The sequence below is a fragment of the Carcharhinus amblyrhynchos genome, chromosome 8, assembly GCF_965287045.1.
Source record: "Carcharhinus amblyrhynchos chromosome 8, sCarAmb.v2.hapA, whole genome shotgun sequence".
Taxonomy (NCBI): domain Eukaryota; kingdom Metazoa; phylum Chordata; class Chondrichthyes; order Carcharhiniformes; family Carcharhinidae; genus Carcharhinus; species Carcharhinus amblyrhynchos.
The window spans coordinates 21,679,352-21,697,629 of NC_137331.1; the positions used below are offsets into that span (position 1 = coordinate 21,679,352).

Below are 18,278 nucleotides of genomic sequence, written 5' to 3' on the forward strand. Positions count from 1 at the left end.
TTTAATTCCAGATGTTATTAATTGAATATAAATTCTACCAACTTCCATGGTGGGAATTAAATCTAGGTCCCCCAGTGTATTAGTCTGTGCCTCTGTGTTACTATTCCAGTGATATTACCACTATGCCAATGTCTTCCTTAGTCCCCACATCATTCTGTGTGTGAATGCCTGCCACTGGGGAAGCTACTAAGATTCATTTGTTCTTCAACAACCAAAAATGCTATTCTATCATCTGAAGAAAAATGTTGAAAACAGACTCAATTAAGCCTCAGGTGTTACACATCATTATTGAACAGATCATCGGTGTTGTGAAATGTCACTTCAGCTCAGCAAGGATGTCAAGATGTATAGTAGCATGTGTAACTTTGCTGCTTAAAGGAACTGCATTTTGCATCTAAAGAAGATGAAGAATGGGAAAGCAAAGGTTTCAGTCTCCTGATCATAACTATGGCACCCCGGAAAGACAAAGAGAGAATGAGTGAAAGAGGTAGCCTACAAGAGCCCCCCACTTCATCCACTACTCCACCAATCTTGGTGTCATCAGCAAATTTACTAACCCACCCTTTAGCCCCCTACAAATAGTAGCGGACACAGCACTGATCCCTGTGGTACACAGCTGGTAACTGGCCTCCAGTCTGAAAATTTTCCCTCCACCATCACCCTCTATCTTCTATGAGACAGCCAGTTCCTTTCCAATCACCCAAATTTCCTTCTATCCCAGACCTCTTTACTTTCTTCATGAGCCTACCATGGGGAACCTTATCAAACGCCTTACTAAAATCCATGTATTTGACATCAACTGCTCTACCTTCGTCCACACACTTAGTTACCTCCTCAAAGAATTCAATCAAATTTGTGAGGTAAGACTTACCCCTCACGAAACCGTGCTAACTATCCCAGATTAAGCTGCATCTTTCCAAATGGTCATAAATCCTATCCCTCAGGACCTTTTCCATTAACTTACCGACCACCGAAGTAAGACTAACTGGCCTATAATTACCAGAAATTAACTATAACTGTTGAATAAGATTGAATATATTTTATACAAGTTATAGAAAATGCTTAATCATTCATATATTAATTGAACTATCAACCTCAAGTGGTTAAAAACAAAATATTTATGTTTGATTGGATGCAGAAGGAGTGCACGATTCTCACAATCAATATTGTGTGCACTCAGCACACATTTCACATACCATTGTCTTTCATGTGTGTCAGTTCAATCACATGGTAGGAAAAAAGCTATGCGGACGTAAACTGGCAAAATGTGGTATAACTGCACATGGGCAATGTTCAACAAAATGTCTCGTGGGCCACATTCAGGACCCTGATGAGCCGCATGTGGACCCTGGACCGTAGGTTGCTCCTGATGGTGGTGGTCATGGTTTTGGAAGGTACTATCTAAGTAGCCTTGGTGAGTTGCTACAGTGCATCTTGTAGATAGCTGCCACTGTGTGTCAGTGGTGGAATGAGGGATTGTTTGCAAATGAGGTGCCAATCAAGTGGCCTTCTTTGTTTTGGATGGTGTTGGACCAGCATGCATCTAGGCAAAGGGAGAGTATTCCATTCCACAACTGAATTCTGCATTGTAGATGGTGGACAGACTTTGAGGAGTCAGGAAGAGAGTTACTTGCTTCAAAATTCCAAACCTCTTTTCCCCACAGTATTTATATGGCTAGTCCAGTTTCTGGTCAATGGTAACCTCCAGGAAGTGATAGGATTGCTTCAGCAGAAACTTTGGGATCTAAGCAAATTCTTAACCATCCATTTGAATGGAAGAAAGTGGATAAAGAGACCTTCTCAGATCGGTGAAATACCTTTCATCTGTGGGCAGGAAGAACCACAAATCTCCTTTAAACACCCTGAAGGAAATTCACTATGTAGTTGTGGGTGTCATTACACTCTGCTTCTTAATTCATCCTTTAGTGTGGAGTGCAAATTGGGAAGACTATTATATAAATTATTTAGCCCCAGTCTGGCCCTTTTGATGTATAACGCAAGCATCAACAGGAAACAGACTGAATTCAACCTTTACAAGACTGTGTGAAGTCTACAGTACTCACATTGAACATAGCTAACTGTAAGTTACAATGGGTCTATTTCATCTACTTGATCTGTTTTTACTATTCCTTTTATTTATTCTTACATGTGGACATTGTTAGCAAAGCTGGCATTTAATGCCCAACACTATTTGCTCCAACCTTGGAACTGATGGGAAAAGTAATTCACCACTATTTGGCAAAATGTTTTATGGAGATATTATAGATTATGTTCTTATATGACAAGTGATATCTGTGGCACTGCTTGCTGATTTGGAGGATGTATTGCGGTCAACTTTAACCCACTCTGTCTGATTGTATGGGGCAGGGGAAACTTTTAAAATAGAACGCTGTGACTTATCTCTACCCCCTCAACCTCTACCGCAATCATGCTGGTCACCATTTTAATGGTTCAGTCCACTTAAGGGGCTGCTGCACTTGCCAGAAGCAATAGGTCAGTGAATTTATGGAAATTGACATCCTATTTCACTCAGGTACAGCTAAGGCATTGTTGCCATTTGAGAGCAGGCTAGAGTTGGCAGGAAGGATAAAGAGACCTTCTCAGATCAGTGAAATATCTTTCATTTGTGGGGCAGAAAGAACCACAAGTCTCCTTCCAACACCCTGAAGGAAAACCACCACCTCACCTGGAAACTCACCCTTCTTTTCAGCATGACCCTCCTGAAACCATCTGCCACAACTTACCAGCTTTCTTTGGTGTCTTCCTTTGGTACTAGTTGCCAATCTCTAGCTGACTGAACTTCCTCGCCCGCCCACTGGCTAGTTGCCACTGTCTGGGAGGTAAATAGATAAGGTCAGTGAGTGCATTTTGTGCCAAAATTAAAATCAGCCCACTGCCATTAAACAATGGAATGATATGCCATACAATACAGGATTTATCACGCATTATCATAGAATCATAGAAGCCCTACAGATTTTATTGCTGCTCAGGTTAGTAAAATAGCAGGAACTGGATCAGTCAGTTTTCCAATGCAGCTCCACTACTGGGGAATTTTCCCAATAGTGGACTGTGAGGTGGATTGGTGGTTCACTCCCAAGGTTTGTATATCTAAAGGTTATTTTATGGGATTGTCAGCATTTTACTGATAGCAGGAAAACCCTCTGCCTTCCTTGGAAGATCACCAGCTTAATGGAGGCAGCCTCCCCGTAGCAGCCAGGGTCTCCATCGGGGCCAGAGGTTCCATGCCACACAATAGGTCTGTGGACTAGGCACGCAGTCCCCACAATCTCAAAGATTGCCATGGAGTGGGTTCCCCTCTGATTTTCAGCTAAGGTTTTTAATTTTTATTCACACACCTGGAAGTGCTGAGTAGCTGAGATACCTCACCAGCCCCCATTTCTTGCATTGACGTTGTTGAGGTCTCTGAGCTGTTGACACTATAATTGAGCTGGCAGCATCAGCAGATTGCTACCTGAGGCTCCTTAACAGTTCAGTCCATAGCATCACTCAAACAGCCGGTCATCTTGAATTCCTTTTGTGGAGAGAGCGGATGTTTCGAACCACTCAGGGGCAAGGGCAGTTTAGCATAATTTAGCAGTATTACTGGAGGGGAGTACATCATGTGTTTACTGACTTGTCCTGCCTCTTCACCAGTCATGTAATTTTGCATGCTGATTTGCAAAATTTTCCACTTCACTTAGTGGTTTTGGGATAATTACAAGTGCATTTTTTTTATTTCCAAGACTGGAACTCATGAACATGAACTTTTTGTTGGGGTTATCATGCAGCAGGCTCTCATCCACTCTCTTCAATTAGTCACATAACATTACATTCATAACATTATTTACTCACATAGTGGTTTTGGAATCCTAAGACTGCCTCATACTCGCAGATCCCCTGTGGTTTGTCCGTTAAAATTTTGTTCTGTAGTTCCTTCTATAATTAAAGTTGACAATGGAGCACTCATGACAGAGTTTGAAGATTGCAAATTCAACTTCCAGATGAGTGACTCGAGCAGTTAATCTGGCCAACAGTTCAGTGCAATGCTGAGGGAATGCTGTTCGAAGTTGAATGTTATGGTTTCTAAGTCCCACCTACACATTTGATCATATGATCTAAGTTGCTATTTTAGTGAACTCGTGCAGTGGTATTGCAGGTACTCTTTTGGAAAAAGCATTAAACTAAGGCCTTGCCTCCTCAGGTATATATATATATATATATAAAAGAGCCAAAGGGAAATTCTTCTAATGTCCTAACCACTATTTTAACCTTCAACCAACATCACCGAAATAGATAAAGTGGTTGTGTATCTTTTTGCTGTTCGAGGGTTTGTGCTGTGTGCAAACCGGCTGCTGTGTTTCTGAACTTACAACATTACGTTATTGTCGGAGACATCCTGAGGTCATGAAGGACACCTTTTGCCATTTCTTTCATCTCTTGTTCAGAGAGAGCTTAGTTGGTGAGCATTTTACTTTTGACTAGTGAATGTATGGGCTTAAAATGATCGCCAATCCACATTCTTCAGTAACATAAAAGCGAAATCCTGTGGATACTGAAATCTACATGCAGGAAACTCTCAACAGGTCTGACAGCATCTGTGGAGAGAGAATAGACCTCTGACAAAGGGTCATCTAGACTCGAAATGTTGGCTCTATTCCCACATCCTTCAATGTCTATTTTCTCACCAACATTATAAGTACACTCTTCTATCAAATTGATAGAGGTTTCTACAGCAGAAATTAATAAAACTGACAGCAGCTGTTGATGGTAGGCCATATATTTCTGTTTTTAATAAAAAAAAGACAAATTAAGATCTTAAAAAATCTAACATCTCGTTTGCTGATATTGAATTGCAGAAAAAACCTTCCCGACAACCTCAGACCAAACTGTAGATCCCTTACTAATTTCTGGGGAAAGTATATCTTCATAACATCCGCAGACCACTGGCATCAGTATGAATGTATCAGGGCAGCTAACCTTATCCTGAGGTCAGCCATCCTTTCAAGGAGATTGAGTCTTTAAAATGCCTAAGCTGTCAGGTCAAAACTGGGCTCAATGCCAAAAACTTTATCTATTCTCACCAGTTAAAGTCTGGTGCTCAATGGAAATCACTAGGCAAGAACTTGATACCTTTGGGATTTCAGAATTCCCAAAGTCTTGTTAAACCCAAAGCACATGTTTAAATTAGTATGGGCACTGGAGTATCAACATGTAAGTAGTTTCACTAAATAATAGGATGTAGGATTTTGCCCAATGTTTCCAATTTTAAACAAGTTTAAATAGGGACGCTATGAAGATATCAGTTGCTTCTCCTCCTGGAGAGGAGGTATAAGCTGGGGTAAGAACGTAAAATTTGGTAGAAAGGAAGGAACAATGGAAGAAATAAAATTATTCCAACAGAAACAGTTTAAGCATCCTAAAAGACGCATAAAAGTATATGCACTCAGTATATGTTGCATGTCCTATGCAGGCCTATTGAAGACAAAGACAAAATAATTTACAATAACCGTTTTATTTATAACATCATTTGTTTAAATGTCATAATTGAATTTTGCTTGTTCAAAGAAAAAGCAAATTAGTTTTTAAGCTTTACAACACAACTGATTGAACTCAATGATTTAAAACAGAGAAAGCACATTAATCAGTACACTGTATAAAAAGCCAGCATCATTTACAGAAACTGTATCTTAGACCAGAGTCTGACCCTCTACAAGACTAAATTGGGGACAGCAGCTGAAAAGGATGATTAATTATCCAAATCATTTCTCATTCACATGATTTATTCGATCTACAAAAGCCAAAAGAAATCTCTGGTTTAGTATCAGCTCCTTTATCGGTTGTCTTCAACAATAATGGTCCTTTTAGGATAAGTGTCAAAATCCACAAATATATAACGAAAGTCGTACTTTCCACTTTCAGGATTCTGCAATAAAGAGAAAAGAGATAGCTTTGTTTGATAATCAGCCCGCATTTTTCTTCTCTCACCTATATCAATAACGGGCAGAAAACAATTGGCCCTGTAGTATGTATTTGATGTCTGTTTGGAATTGATTTGATTTTTTTCTGTCAATGTGGAAATTAAGGTGAACAATTCTAAAAGTTCACTTTAAAAGCAAAATGTTCTGTTCATCAGAAACTCAGTATGTAGTTGAAATACATTTGTTGGCTTGTTTTGGTAAATGGCAGATAAAAACCTTAAGATGAACATTCAAACTGCTCAGTGTTCCAAACAGCATTACTACGTTCTCAAGCAGAGATTTGTAAGTTTTACCTTTCTGTGAAAAATCAAAATTCCATTGGCATTTTATTCCAAATCAATATTTTAAATTTTAGTTTCACCACTCAAAAATTAAAAGTTCATTGTCCACAACCAGTTTGCAGCTGGAATTCTGACAGAGGGAAATGGACAACACATTTTACTAACCACAACAGTAATATTTAGAAAGATATTCTAAACTCCCAATCTTTCATTCATATTTCTGCTGCCAATCATCTCCCAGAGGACTGCAAGTGACCAGCTATCGTTCAAGCCCGAATTACCCATCCAATATTCCCTACTCCCCCACCTACCAAGGACAGGGTGCAACTTCCAGCTGGCACTGCCCTCTTCTTATATCTTGGCTTTGGGTACCCTAGCTGATGAAATTTGTAGAGCAGAGGACAGCAGATTTCAACACTTGACATCACACAGTTACCAGTTCTGATATAAACGTTTCGTTAGGAAGGCTGTGTGTGTGAATGTGTGTGCATGTCTCACACATGTGCAGCAGGGCAAGGTGTACAGAACAACAGAGTAAACTAAATGATTAACCTCTTTTGCATCCAAGTGCACTATTCCTTTTATGGGCTCCGAGCCCTCAATGTAAAATTTCAGTTGAATATGCTTCACACCATCCTTCACGTATTCCACATGGCTGAAAGACAGAAAAGCAATCTTACATCTTACTAGATTTAAGAAAGGAGGAAGAAATAAATGTACAATTAGATTAATTGTTCTTTAGGATGTTTCAATTGTTCCAGGATGTTTCAAAATGCTTTAAGGCCAACAAAATACTTTTAGTCATCGTTGTTTTGGTGGCAATTGAATGGGCTTATTTGCTTGTGGCAAGACGCCATATAAAGCGATGAGTTGAATGACCGGAGTTTTTTTGTTGATGTTAGTAGGGAGGGATAAACATTGGTTAGAATATCAGGAGGACACCCAAACAATGTCAAATGTTGTTTCGTAATGCTCCAATGATGTAGTTTGGGGTGTTTTATTACATTAGAAAGTACTTATATAAATAAAAGTTGACAAAACCATTGTAAAATGCCATTTGTTCTGAGGTTTAAGGCCTTTGAATTTCGATTACATCTCCTCACTTCAAATAACAGCTTGAATCAAGAGACTTGTGACATATTCAATGACAACTTGCAATTGTATAGCACCCATTAGAGTAAAATCTTAAAAGGTATTCACAGGAGCATTTATCATAAAATATGTCACTGAGCTACAATAATAGTAATACACATTTCCTTCTGTCTGGACTGTTTAAAGGGTATGGGTTTAGTTGGTGGATGGTGCCTGGTGCACATGGAGTCAGACAGGCCATGTGGTGGAGGACTGCAGCGTGTGATACACATTTGTGGTCATCAAGAGTTGGTGGTCGATGGAGAATAAAAGATAACAGAAAAAAGGAAAGTCAACACAAAAAAAAATTACTTTGGCTGGAGTGATCATTTCCAAGAGGGATATTGATGGGATGACCCGAGCAAGATGGAGATGGGATTGGAGGGATGTATGGAATGGGATGGTATGAGAGTGATTGCATGGCTGGATGAGATGCTGGAACTGATTAAGTGTGGCAAAATGGCAGGGACAACTATTTTACACATCTTATTTAAAATCTATTCTTCGTGCTAAAAATCAAGATACATTGGATTTGAATGAAAAAGTTTTACTAAAGCTGTCAGATGAATTTAATGCATACATCAGCATACTATAGATGATTGTAGTAACTGTCTATACTCTCCAGAGTTTCTACACTGTCTAACACCAATGGGCATGCCACTGTGCAAACTTAGACTTAAGGAAGGAGGAGCTGTAATTTTGCTACGAAACTGGAATCCTAAGGACAACTCTGTCGTGGACCAAGACTGGTGATTAGGAAGCCGTTTTCTTCAATGAGAAATACTGCTATCATTATAAGCACATTTCAAGAAAATGTAGTATTTAATTCTTGAATAATATTGAGCCCATCATATGTAAACTTGCCTTTTCAACTCTGGAGAAACAGTCCCAATTAGACTTTCATATTCTATGATTATAGTCATAGGATAAGTCACTTGGAAAAAGAAATGTATTTGTACTCCTAGGCCTGTTTTTTCTGATGGACAGTTTAAGTAGCTTTTTTGGAGTGAGTAGATTTGATTCTATTAAAAGTCTTTTTGTGAAAAATTCTGTATATATAGAAGCACTATTGCAATAAAAATACAAATTTGACTGCAAATATATTGCGGGTCTCTGCTAGTAAGGAGATGTTAAGGAAGGTGGCCAAAAGCTTGTTTAAAAGGTGATTTTAAGGCATGTCTTAAAGACAGACTGAGGAGTAGAAAAACAGAAAAACATACAGAGGAAATTCTAGAGGCTTTGGCCTAGACAGCTGATTGCACGATTACGAACGGAAAATGGGTACTTAAGACGTAAGAATTGGAGGGAAACTTAGAGGGGTAATTTTAACTTCTTGTGATATTATAAGCTGGGCAACATTCCATTTGCCGACTGTTTTACACCTTTCTCAATTCCATTAAGTTTGGGGGGGGGGGATGCAGAATGGTTGCTGATTCCTTTAAGATATCCCTTGAGACTTATTTATTTCTCCATGACTTGGTTATCTGGTTCCTATGTGGCCCATGGTCAAATTTTATTTTGCAATATTTTGTGAACTACCTTGGAACATTCTACTATGGTTCTATACAAATTCAAGTTGTTGTTGGGATGGAAGGTGGAAAAAAAACAGCAGCAGCCAGGAAAGGTATTCTTTAAAATTACTGTCTTTATTGACATTCCCTTATACAATAAACCTACTTGAGGCACATAACAATGTTACTATACTGACTCTTTGTTTTACCTGACATGTCGTCTTCTACCACGTCGAGTTGTCTCTCCATAACCTTTTATAGGTTCTCCCAGTGCTCCAATTATCTGTGAACACAAATAAATCTGGACATTCAAATTATATCTATATCACTGTAAAATCTTGTAATATTAATTACAACCTCTTCCATATTCAGTACAAAAAAAAGTGCATTCTACCTGATTTTTATATACTATGCATCCCTGAGTACGAGAGGAACTAAACACGCAAAACACTGCAACATGCATTGTATGGGAAATTTGTTTTTATCTAAATTGCTTACTGATACACGTACATCATATAGGCGGAGGAGAAACACACTAAGCAGGCACATGAAATAATTACAGGGGTGTATTGGTAATATTTCAGAAGCAGAGCAGAAAAACAAATGCCAGCTCCTCGACCAGCAACACAGTTTGTCTTCGTCTTAAGCAAATATTAGTTCTTCAGCAAACATGAGATCACAAATCCAAACAGATTTACTGCATATCTGTATGTGGCTGTGGAAGCTCTGTACCACCTTGGAGACAACAGTAAAAATTTACTTATGACTTGAAGTTAGACAACTATACAAAATACAATGCATTCTCTACTAAAACTTCTCTCTCCACAAAACAGTGGAGGCATTAACTCACTTATTTTAATTGAGTTAGCATCACAACTAAAATAGCAGAGAATTTTTTTGAACAAATGTGTTCCATGTTTGTGTTCCAGTGCTGCAGGGGATAATTTCAGGGCTCTCAAACATGCTGTGTACTTATGGTGGAATGTGTCTGACATAAGTGACACAAGTTTTCTTTATTAAAAATAAGACTAGACGAGGTACTACTTTAATTAAAAGTGATCTAGTGCTTATGATATTGGGATAAAAACTCAAGAGATTGAGTGTTCAAAACCCGTGGGAAGGTGTGATATTGTATTCAATAAAGCCATTTTAATTAGTTTAGTTCATTCTATTCTATTGGGAGACTGGTTGATTATTAAACATGTAACCCTAATTTTTTTTGTTCTCTTTATCTTCCCTCATATTGAAGGCCTGACAAAAATGAGCCAGAATCAGAAACCTGATGCACTTAATAATGCATTAAAGATGCAGCAAGAAGGAAAAACAAGTACCTTGTTATATTTAAGAGCTTAAAATCAATGACTTGTGTAAAGGATTAACAAATTGATGTAAACAAAAATGATAGGGAAAGTGCAAAATTTGAAGGTTACGAGAAAGAAAAACAGAAAAAAGTACAGTTTTAAACATTTAGTTGGTTAAAAATGTATGTAGAAAACCTGTGTGACAACTGTCACACTTACTTCCTTTCTTGGTTGTCAGGGGAGGTGGGGATAGGTGTTGAACTGATCTTGCACACAGTTTTTGAAAATTCTCTTAGCTGGAAGATAGTCCTGTCTGTTAATTTGAAACAGACTACAACTTGTTTATGTGGCAGTAATTTTGCTCATGGCAAGACACTTTCTATAAGACAGGTTAAATGGAAATTTAAAAATTGTTATTCCTATTGTTAAAATGATACATTAAGTTTCAAACATTAAGCCTGGCCCAGCTCTAGTCTTTGAGGAACTTTTTTAAAAGTGTATTTTATAATGGCAGAATAGATATTTGATAATCAAACAACTATCAATCACCAGTTTGGGCAGGCAAGGACGCTACTTACAGGGAAAATACAAGCTCACTTACAGCTCCATCTGTTTTATTTTTCCCTTCCTAATACAGCCAGCTGAAATCAGATGAAGTACATTAAAATTTGGAACCCAGTCAACACCAGAATGGAGGCTTGTCGTGAAAGAGGGAAATTAAAACCTTAAATTGTGTTTGTGTGTTTTGTATTACGGTAGTATAATGCAATTAGTTCAAAAGGTTACAGTGTTTTAACCTGAGTTTTGGAAAATATTGAAATAGAATGGGAGCAGAATAGTTTAAAAACTTTTAACTATTTCACCATCATGAAAGTATTCTTATGCTACTGATCTTTCCTAGATTAAAGAAATTGTACCATAAAAGAGCATGTTATATCAGTGACAAATTATTTCTGTACATTATTAATCGTGAAGCAACAGTGAAATTGGTCTTGACAACGAAAGTGATTTTAGATAGAAGTCCAAACAAATCAGCAAGGAAAAAATATATAGCTTTATTTCACCCTAGGACCTTCTATGAAGCTCTTTCTAGCCAGAATTGCAGTCACTATTATCAGGCAGAATATTTATTCACATATTTGCTGATGTTTTGTTGAAAAGAAAATCAGGCAGCATGTGAATAAGGTTGAATCAGGAATGGAGCTACTGACCAAGACCAATTTCATTTTTTGCTGTCCTGCACCAAAAGGCTGATTCTTACATCTTGCCCCGAATTACCACTGATTCTGGTGGCAAAAGGCCAACAAGATCTGCTCAAATATGTGGCAATGGACATTTGATATGGATTGTTTAATGCAAAATACTTGGCATAATCCGCATGTTTTCTTTCGATGCATAATTCATACTTCCATTTGGCAGGGACACCGCTAAGTGAGAAAAAGCATGATAAATTAGAGCTCTGCGATACACTGTGATGAGCAAAGGGCCCTGTGGCGGGGTGTCATTTACTTCATCTGATAGACTTGGCATTTCACTTAGTTTAAACCTTGGTGCTGCAACCATCTGTTCAGAAACTTCTCATTTAAGAGTTAGAAATCAAACCTTAAAGAAACAAGGGCTTAAGCATTTTCAAAGTAAAGATTAAAAAGCACAATTCTGCAGACTCTGGAACTGGGAAACAAAACAGAAAATGCCGGAAACACTCAGCTGGCCAGCATCCCAGAGAGGGCAGCTAAGTTATTCTTTCAGGTGTGGACCTTCAGAACTGCTACACAAGAGATAATCATGATGTGGAGATACTAGTGTTGGACTGGGGTAAGAAAAGTAAAAAGTCTCACAACAGCAGGTTAAAGTCCAACAGGTTTGTTTGGTAGCACAAGCCACAAGCTTTCAGAGCGCTGCTCCTTCATCAGTGAGTGAAGGATCTCACCTGATAAAGGAGTAACGCTCTGAAAGCTTGTGGCTTGTGCTAACAAATAAATTTGTTGGACTTTAACCTGCTGTTGTGAGACTTTTTACTGTATACAAGAGGTACACTGATACAATCAGGACAGGGAATCCTCGAGAAGAATCACAAAATTATGAGCAGGTCACGTAATAGTAGCATTAATATAAAGGGACAGAATGTGTATTCTGATGAAGAATTTGAAATCGGAAATATTAGCTTGTCACAGATGTGTACTAACTGGATGAGATTCCAGCATTTTCTGTTTGTAATTTAAGATTTTCAGCATCTGCACTTTTTTTTATTTCAGAAACTGAGGGGCTTAGGGAAACATCACAAGAGTTGAGGAATGAGTGACTGTCCTGGGTGCAGGATTGGGGATGAAATTAGAACAGGTTTAAAAATATGGATATACCTAAATTCTGAAATTACTAAAGCGAACACCCAGATTAGAAAGTGATAAGGAAGCTAAGAAAAAGAAAAAATACTCTTTTTGAAGCCAGTGTCAAACATTTTGGAATGATATACGTAGTCAATGATAGAGATGGTCACACTTGCACAGAATACAGAAGTGGTCATCTAAACTGCACTTGGTTTCTCCAATGTAGAGAAGTCCGTACAGGGAGATTGGGCCTGCGGTAGGTAGCCCAGGCAGCAAAGAGGAAGTTATTACTGACCAACAGTGTTTTCCTGAAATGGAAAATGTTTCCCATCAAGCATTTTAACAGTTAAGAACACTTGCAAAATAAGTTCTTTGAAAGAGCAACAGAGCTTTTGTGAAACAGTATATTAAAACTGATGGGCCATCAAATTCCACACAACATGCATGGCCCTCAGATTACATATTTAAATGGAAAATTCCCAGTTTAAGTTCACAGCCAAAACAAAAACTAGCTTCAGATTGGCCACAACATTGGCTGGACTAGCATCTTATCTCCAGCTGCAACAGTAAAATTGACAATGACCCAGCACTGATCGTTAAAAATCAGAACTTAGCGGAGCTGAGAGTAGGTATCACAGTCTCACCAACCTGAAGGTATCAACATCAATGCTATATGCAATCAAGAATGGACAGCTAGTCAATCCCTCTTTTTTTCTGATTTTCATGTTTATGCATAGCTAGCTGGCTTCATTCTGTTCTCCCACACATCACAACTCTCCCTATTTTCTCTTCCTCTTGGTCCCTTCCACTATTAAATCAGTTAAAAGGATAATGGAAAAGAGGATCACAGACAATAGTTTCAGTTATCTTAAGAGCCCAAGAACTATCAACTCTATTGGACCATTGATAGATGCTTAAGGGCAGGTTATGAAGGACTCGTGGAGTATGATGGAAATATTAAGAACTTTGTGATCCCCTTTCCATATCTTAAAGTTCACTGTATCCAGGGTTGGTTCCCTAAGTTAACATAGTCCCTTCTTTAAAAAAAAGAGATAAAATGGCCCAAAGTACATGCCTATTAGTTTGGATTGTATGATTGAATACAGAGATAAATATTAGGGAGAATAAACATGGCTTCAAAATAAAATGTCGCACTGTCTCACAAATTTGAATGTATTTGTTGAAGAGGTCACCATCATTTCCCGTGGCAAGGGTATTTAATGGAAACCTTAATCTACAAGATTCTGGTATCATTAATTATTGAGCTGGGTTATGAACAGGCAGAAAGGCAGTAAATACTTGTGGATGGACTTGGATCGGCTTGGTCACTAGTGGTGACCCAAAGAGATTGCTATTGGGACTGCCAATCTTTGTGATATTATTACTGATAGAAGTATTGGGACATGATCTGTGAATTTGCAGATGATAATAAGCATGGGGCAAGAGTTCAGGCAAACCTTGAGGTATTAGAAGACTGGGTTCATGATTGTGAAATAATATTTGAAACTGCAGTGTTATGCATGTAGGTAGAGTGAATGCTGAACCTTTCAGGAAAAGCATAAAGGAGGTGGGGGAAAAATAGGATTTGGACATTCGAGGGTATTCTATGAAACTTCGAGGGTTGAATACCATGAAACGATAAGCTGCGGTGTTGGGCTGCATATGCTAAGGCATGAGATTTTGTCCTCATACAAGATCTTGGTCAGACCTCAGTACTAATATGATCTTGTGTAGACTCTCAGATGATGAGTAATATTGAAGCCTTTGAAAGAGCGCAGGATGCCCACTAGGTCACTAAGTCAATTTGCAGTTTGAAGCATTTTTATTACCAAGATAGACTAAATCAGCCTGGACTTTACACCTTGATTTGATGGTGTTTAAACAACAGTTAAAAGGAGTTTGACTAAACTGTTTGTTCCAATTAAATAGGCTAGGACTGATCAGGGGTCAGAATTTATACTCTACAAGTCCAGATCTGGGATAGGTGGTACTTTTCTCAGAGTAGTGGACTTCTGAAAAAAAAAGACTGTCAACTAGTGTGGTGAATTCCTTCAGAACAGTTGGACCTGTGTCAAACCACAGACAAAAAATAGGTAGTTACTGCATAGAACTATCAGTGCCAAATTGATCTCTGACCAGTTCTAAGTCCAGTGAAAAGTCTGACAACACCAGGTTTTAGTCCAACCTATTTATTTGACAATATACTCACAAGCTTTCGGGGTTAGCCCCTTCGTCAGGTGAATGGAGAGTTCTGGCCTCAGACAGAGCATATAAAGCACAGACAGTTTAGAGATTACTGATTAAAGCTTGTGAGTATATTATCAAATAAATAGGTTGGACTAAAACCTGGTGTTGTCAGACTTTTCACTGTGTTTACGCCAGTCCAACGCCGGCATACCCACATCAGTTCTAAGTCGCCAGAGATGGTGTGGACCAAGGCGACGGGAGAGGGTTTCCCAGATTTTGCAAATTATCCAGGATTTTTAATTTCTGTCACAATACCACACAATTTCAGGTAGGATAGACAGAGTATGTGTCATATAAAATATATATGTTATATAATGGTACACAAGGCATCACAATTGAGCGAGACAAATTGCATTACCAGAAGGTCTTTTCATCTTCCACTGTCCTGATCCAATTGTCCCAACCTCACCTTGACCTAAATGCTGCACTTGAAAACCGGCATATGCACCACTATGCAAAATCAACTAATTTATTTTTAAAACCCAAAATAAACCATGTAAAATAAACATTAGCCCAACAACAGTTCCCTTACAGCAAAGATTATTTGACATGATTAAACCCCACAACAACTATTCTTCCTAGTTTTAGCATATTATAGCAGAGAGGAACGCCATTCAGCCCAGGAGCAGAAACTATTTCTCCTTGCATCAAAACCTCTCATAATTTTTCACATCTCTTAAATTTCCACTTATCCAACTGTACTCTAAGGAGAACAATCACAGCCTACTATCTCCAAATAACCAAAGCCCTTGATCTGTTTTATATTACTTATAACTCTATAAAGTATTAAACTAGAGGGATGATAGTTTTATTTTTGTGCATCTCACTTTAGAAGCTAAGTCAATAAATAACTTCCACACAAGCATCCACGATGAGAAATATAGATTTCTTTAAAATAAAGACAGTGGAATACCTCAGGATGGGCTCTACATTTCTTCAGAGCGTCTCCAAATATTTTGCTGGGACTTGAGGAGGAAAACAGCTCTTTAAATATTACATAGAATAGTCCACCTGAAATGACAGAACTGCATTTTAAAGGAGAAAGATGCTATAATATTTCAGAATGAAGTAAATGAAATGCTTTTGCTACAAAAAGACCTTAAAAGGAATTTTCTATTAATTTAAAAAAATTGATTTGCATTTGGTAGAGCTTGTCTTCCCTCCAATACTGGGGAATATGGAAGACATCTAGACTTAATATTCACTTAAGAGAACTTCTGGAAATGCATTCAAGGTAAAATGACAGCATATCTAGTTGAGTAGTATATTAGCATGTATAGAGGATTGGCAAACCAACAGAAGACAGAGAGCTGGGATAAGGGCAGCATTTTAAGGATGGCAACCTGTAACTAGTGGATGTCACAGGGCTCATGCTGGGGCCATAATCACTTACAATCTATTAATTCATAACTTTGACAAGGGAAATGAATGTACTCTTGCCAAGTTTGTGGATGACACAAAAAGCAAGTGGTAAAGATGAAATGAGTGGCAAAAACTTGACATAAAATATAATGTAGGAAAATGTGAACTATTGATTTTGGTAGGAAGGAAGACTGACAGAGTTGAATATTATTTAAATGCAGAAAGACTGCAGAAAGCCAGGAGGGAAATGGAACATTTCCCTATTCCAATGATAAGAGTATAAAAATTGGGAAGTCTTGTTAAAACTCTGCAAGGCACTAGTAACATCACACCTGGAATAGTAAGAACAGTTTTAGTCTTCTTGTCCAAAGATAAATTGGCATTGGAGCAGTCCAGATAAGGTTCATCCCAAGTATGGAGGGATTTTCTTACAAGATGAGGTTGAATAGATTGAGTCTGCTGCAATCTGAGTTATTGGAGTTCAGCAGAATGAAAGGCAACCTTATTGAGAAATATAGGATTCTCAGGGGCTTGGCACGGTAGATGCTGAGAAGTTATTTCCCCTTATGAGAGAGTCTATGACTAGAGTCTATAATCTCAGAATAAGGGATTGTTTAAGACTGAGATGAAGATGAATTTCTTCTCTCAGAGGGTAATGAATCTGGGGAATTCTTTACCTCAGCAGCTGTAGAGACTGGGTCACCAAATATGTTCAAGGCTGAGATAGTCAGAATTGTAATTAGTAAGGGAATCAAGAGTTATACAGATAAGGTGGGAAAGTGGAGTTGAGAATCATCATATCAGATCAGTTATGTTCTCATTGAATAGCGGAGTAGACTTGATGGGATGAATGGACCTGCATATACCTTAGGGTCATATGTCTGCAGTGGGATAGACAACTGTTTACAACATTGTTATCTCCATGGTTCAAGTGAATACTTCATTTCTCAAATAAGAAGTCTCCAGATGCACATAACTATGTTATTATTCCTTCAATGTTGTTGGTCAAAATCCTAGAACGCCCTTCCTTATATATAGCATTGTGGGTGCAACCTTCATCACATATGAACTGCAATGTTTTGAAAGGTGGCTCACCACTTTCTCAACTGCAATGAGAAAAGAGCAACAAATGCTGGTCTAGCCAATGACACCCACATCTCATGAAGGATTTAAAAAAGAAAGCCTTTATAAATTCCACCTTCTCAACTTCCAATCACACATGCAGTGCAATACTGTAGGCTTCAGGTGACAAAGTTAAATTAAATATGCCTTCACTTTTGAAGTTTTGCCATTTGTTAAAAAAAGGAACTTCATCATAGGTATAACTCTGTTGAACTCCAAGTCAAAATAAACACATAGGTAGGCTCCAATTGTATGGCTGTTAAATAGTTAATGAGTAAACATATGTATGATATTTATGTTAGATTTACATGACATTTTACCAGTAAATAAAATGTAAATCTTATTCTTACACATTTACATTCTAAACCACATTTCACCATATCTTTTCAAAGCTAAAGGACGGAATTTTGATGGTATTTGCAAGTACTACCCCCACCACATAATTTGAAAATCATTGTTATCATCTTCATAATTTGGTCAATTTCAGATGAATAAACGATTAATTTCACGCACTGGCTGGCTATCAACATCTCTAGCTTATTGAACAAAGTTTCACAATGCTTCCCAGCAAAAGAGCACTGCTATCAGTTTAATTAACAGAAAATTAGAAAAATCCCAGGACACAGTCAAAAACCTTCTAGAATTAGCTGAGAGCCTAGTTCAAGAAATAAATGCTCAAAGAAAATCCACTGCCAATCAAAAACTGTACATGGTTTAGGAAGATGGAGATAATTAAAAAAAAAAGTTCCTTTGTTTTCCCAAACTTCCCAAAAGAGCAATTAAAAAAAATACTGTTAGCTGTTTCTGGGAACATAAGAAATAGCAAGACTAGGCCATTCAGCCCCCTGAGCCTGTTCCATTATTCAAAGTATATCCAGCAAGCACTTTGGCATTGGCATCACTGAAATGAAACACAGCAGATGAATCTTTGAACACCGTGGATGGAATTTTCCCATCCTGTCCGCCATGAGAATTGTAGTGGGTGGGACCGGGTCATACTAAGGTCCACTGACTTCGG

At 38.1% G+C, this 18,278-nt stretch overlaps 1 protein-coding gene across 1 annotated transcript in view; it reads right to left on the reverse strand.

Annotated features, from left to right (window-relative positions):
- Nucleotides 1–4,836: 4,836 nt before the first annotated feature.
- timm21 (translocase of inner mitochondrial membrane 21) overlaps nt 4,837–18,278 on the reverse strand; it is a 30,296-nt gene continuing 16,854 nt past the window's right edge. The window contains exons 3-6 of the mRNA XM_080194836.1: nt 15,690–15,787; nt 9,111–9,184; nt 6,812–6,914; nt 4,837–5,923 (exon numbers count right to left, since the gene is read on the reverse strand). Of these exons, the coding sequence (XP_080050962.1) occupies nt 5,831–5,923; nt 6,812–6,914; nt 9,111–9,184; nt 15,690–15,787 (368 nt within the window). The 3' untranslated portion in view covers nt 4,837–5,830. The remainder of the gene's footprint in view (nt 5,924–6,811; nt 6,915–9,110; nt 9,185–15,689; nt 15,788–18,278) is intronic.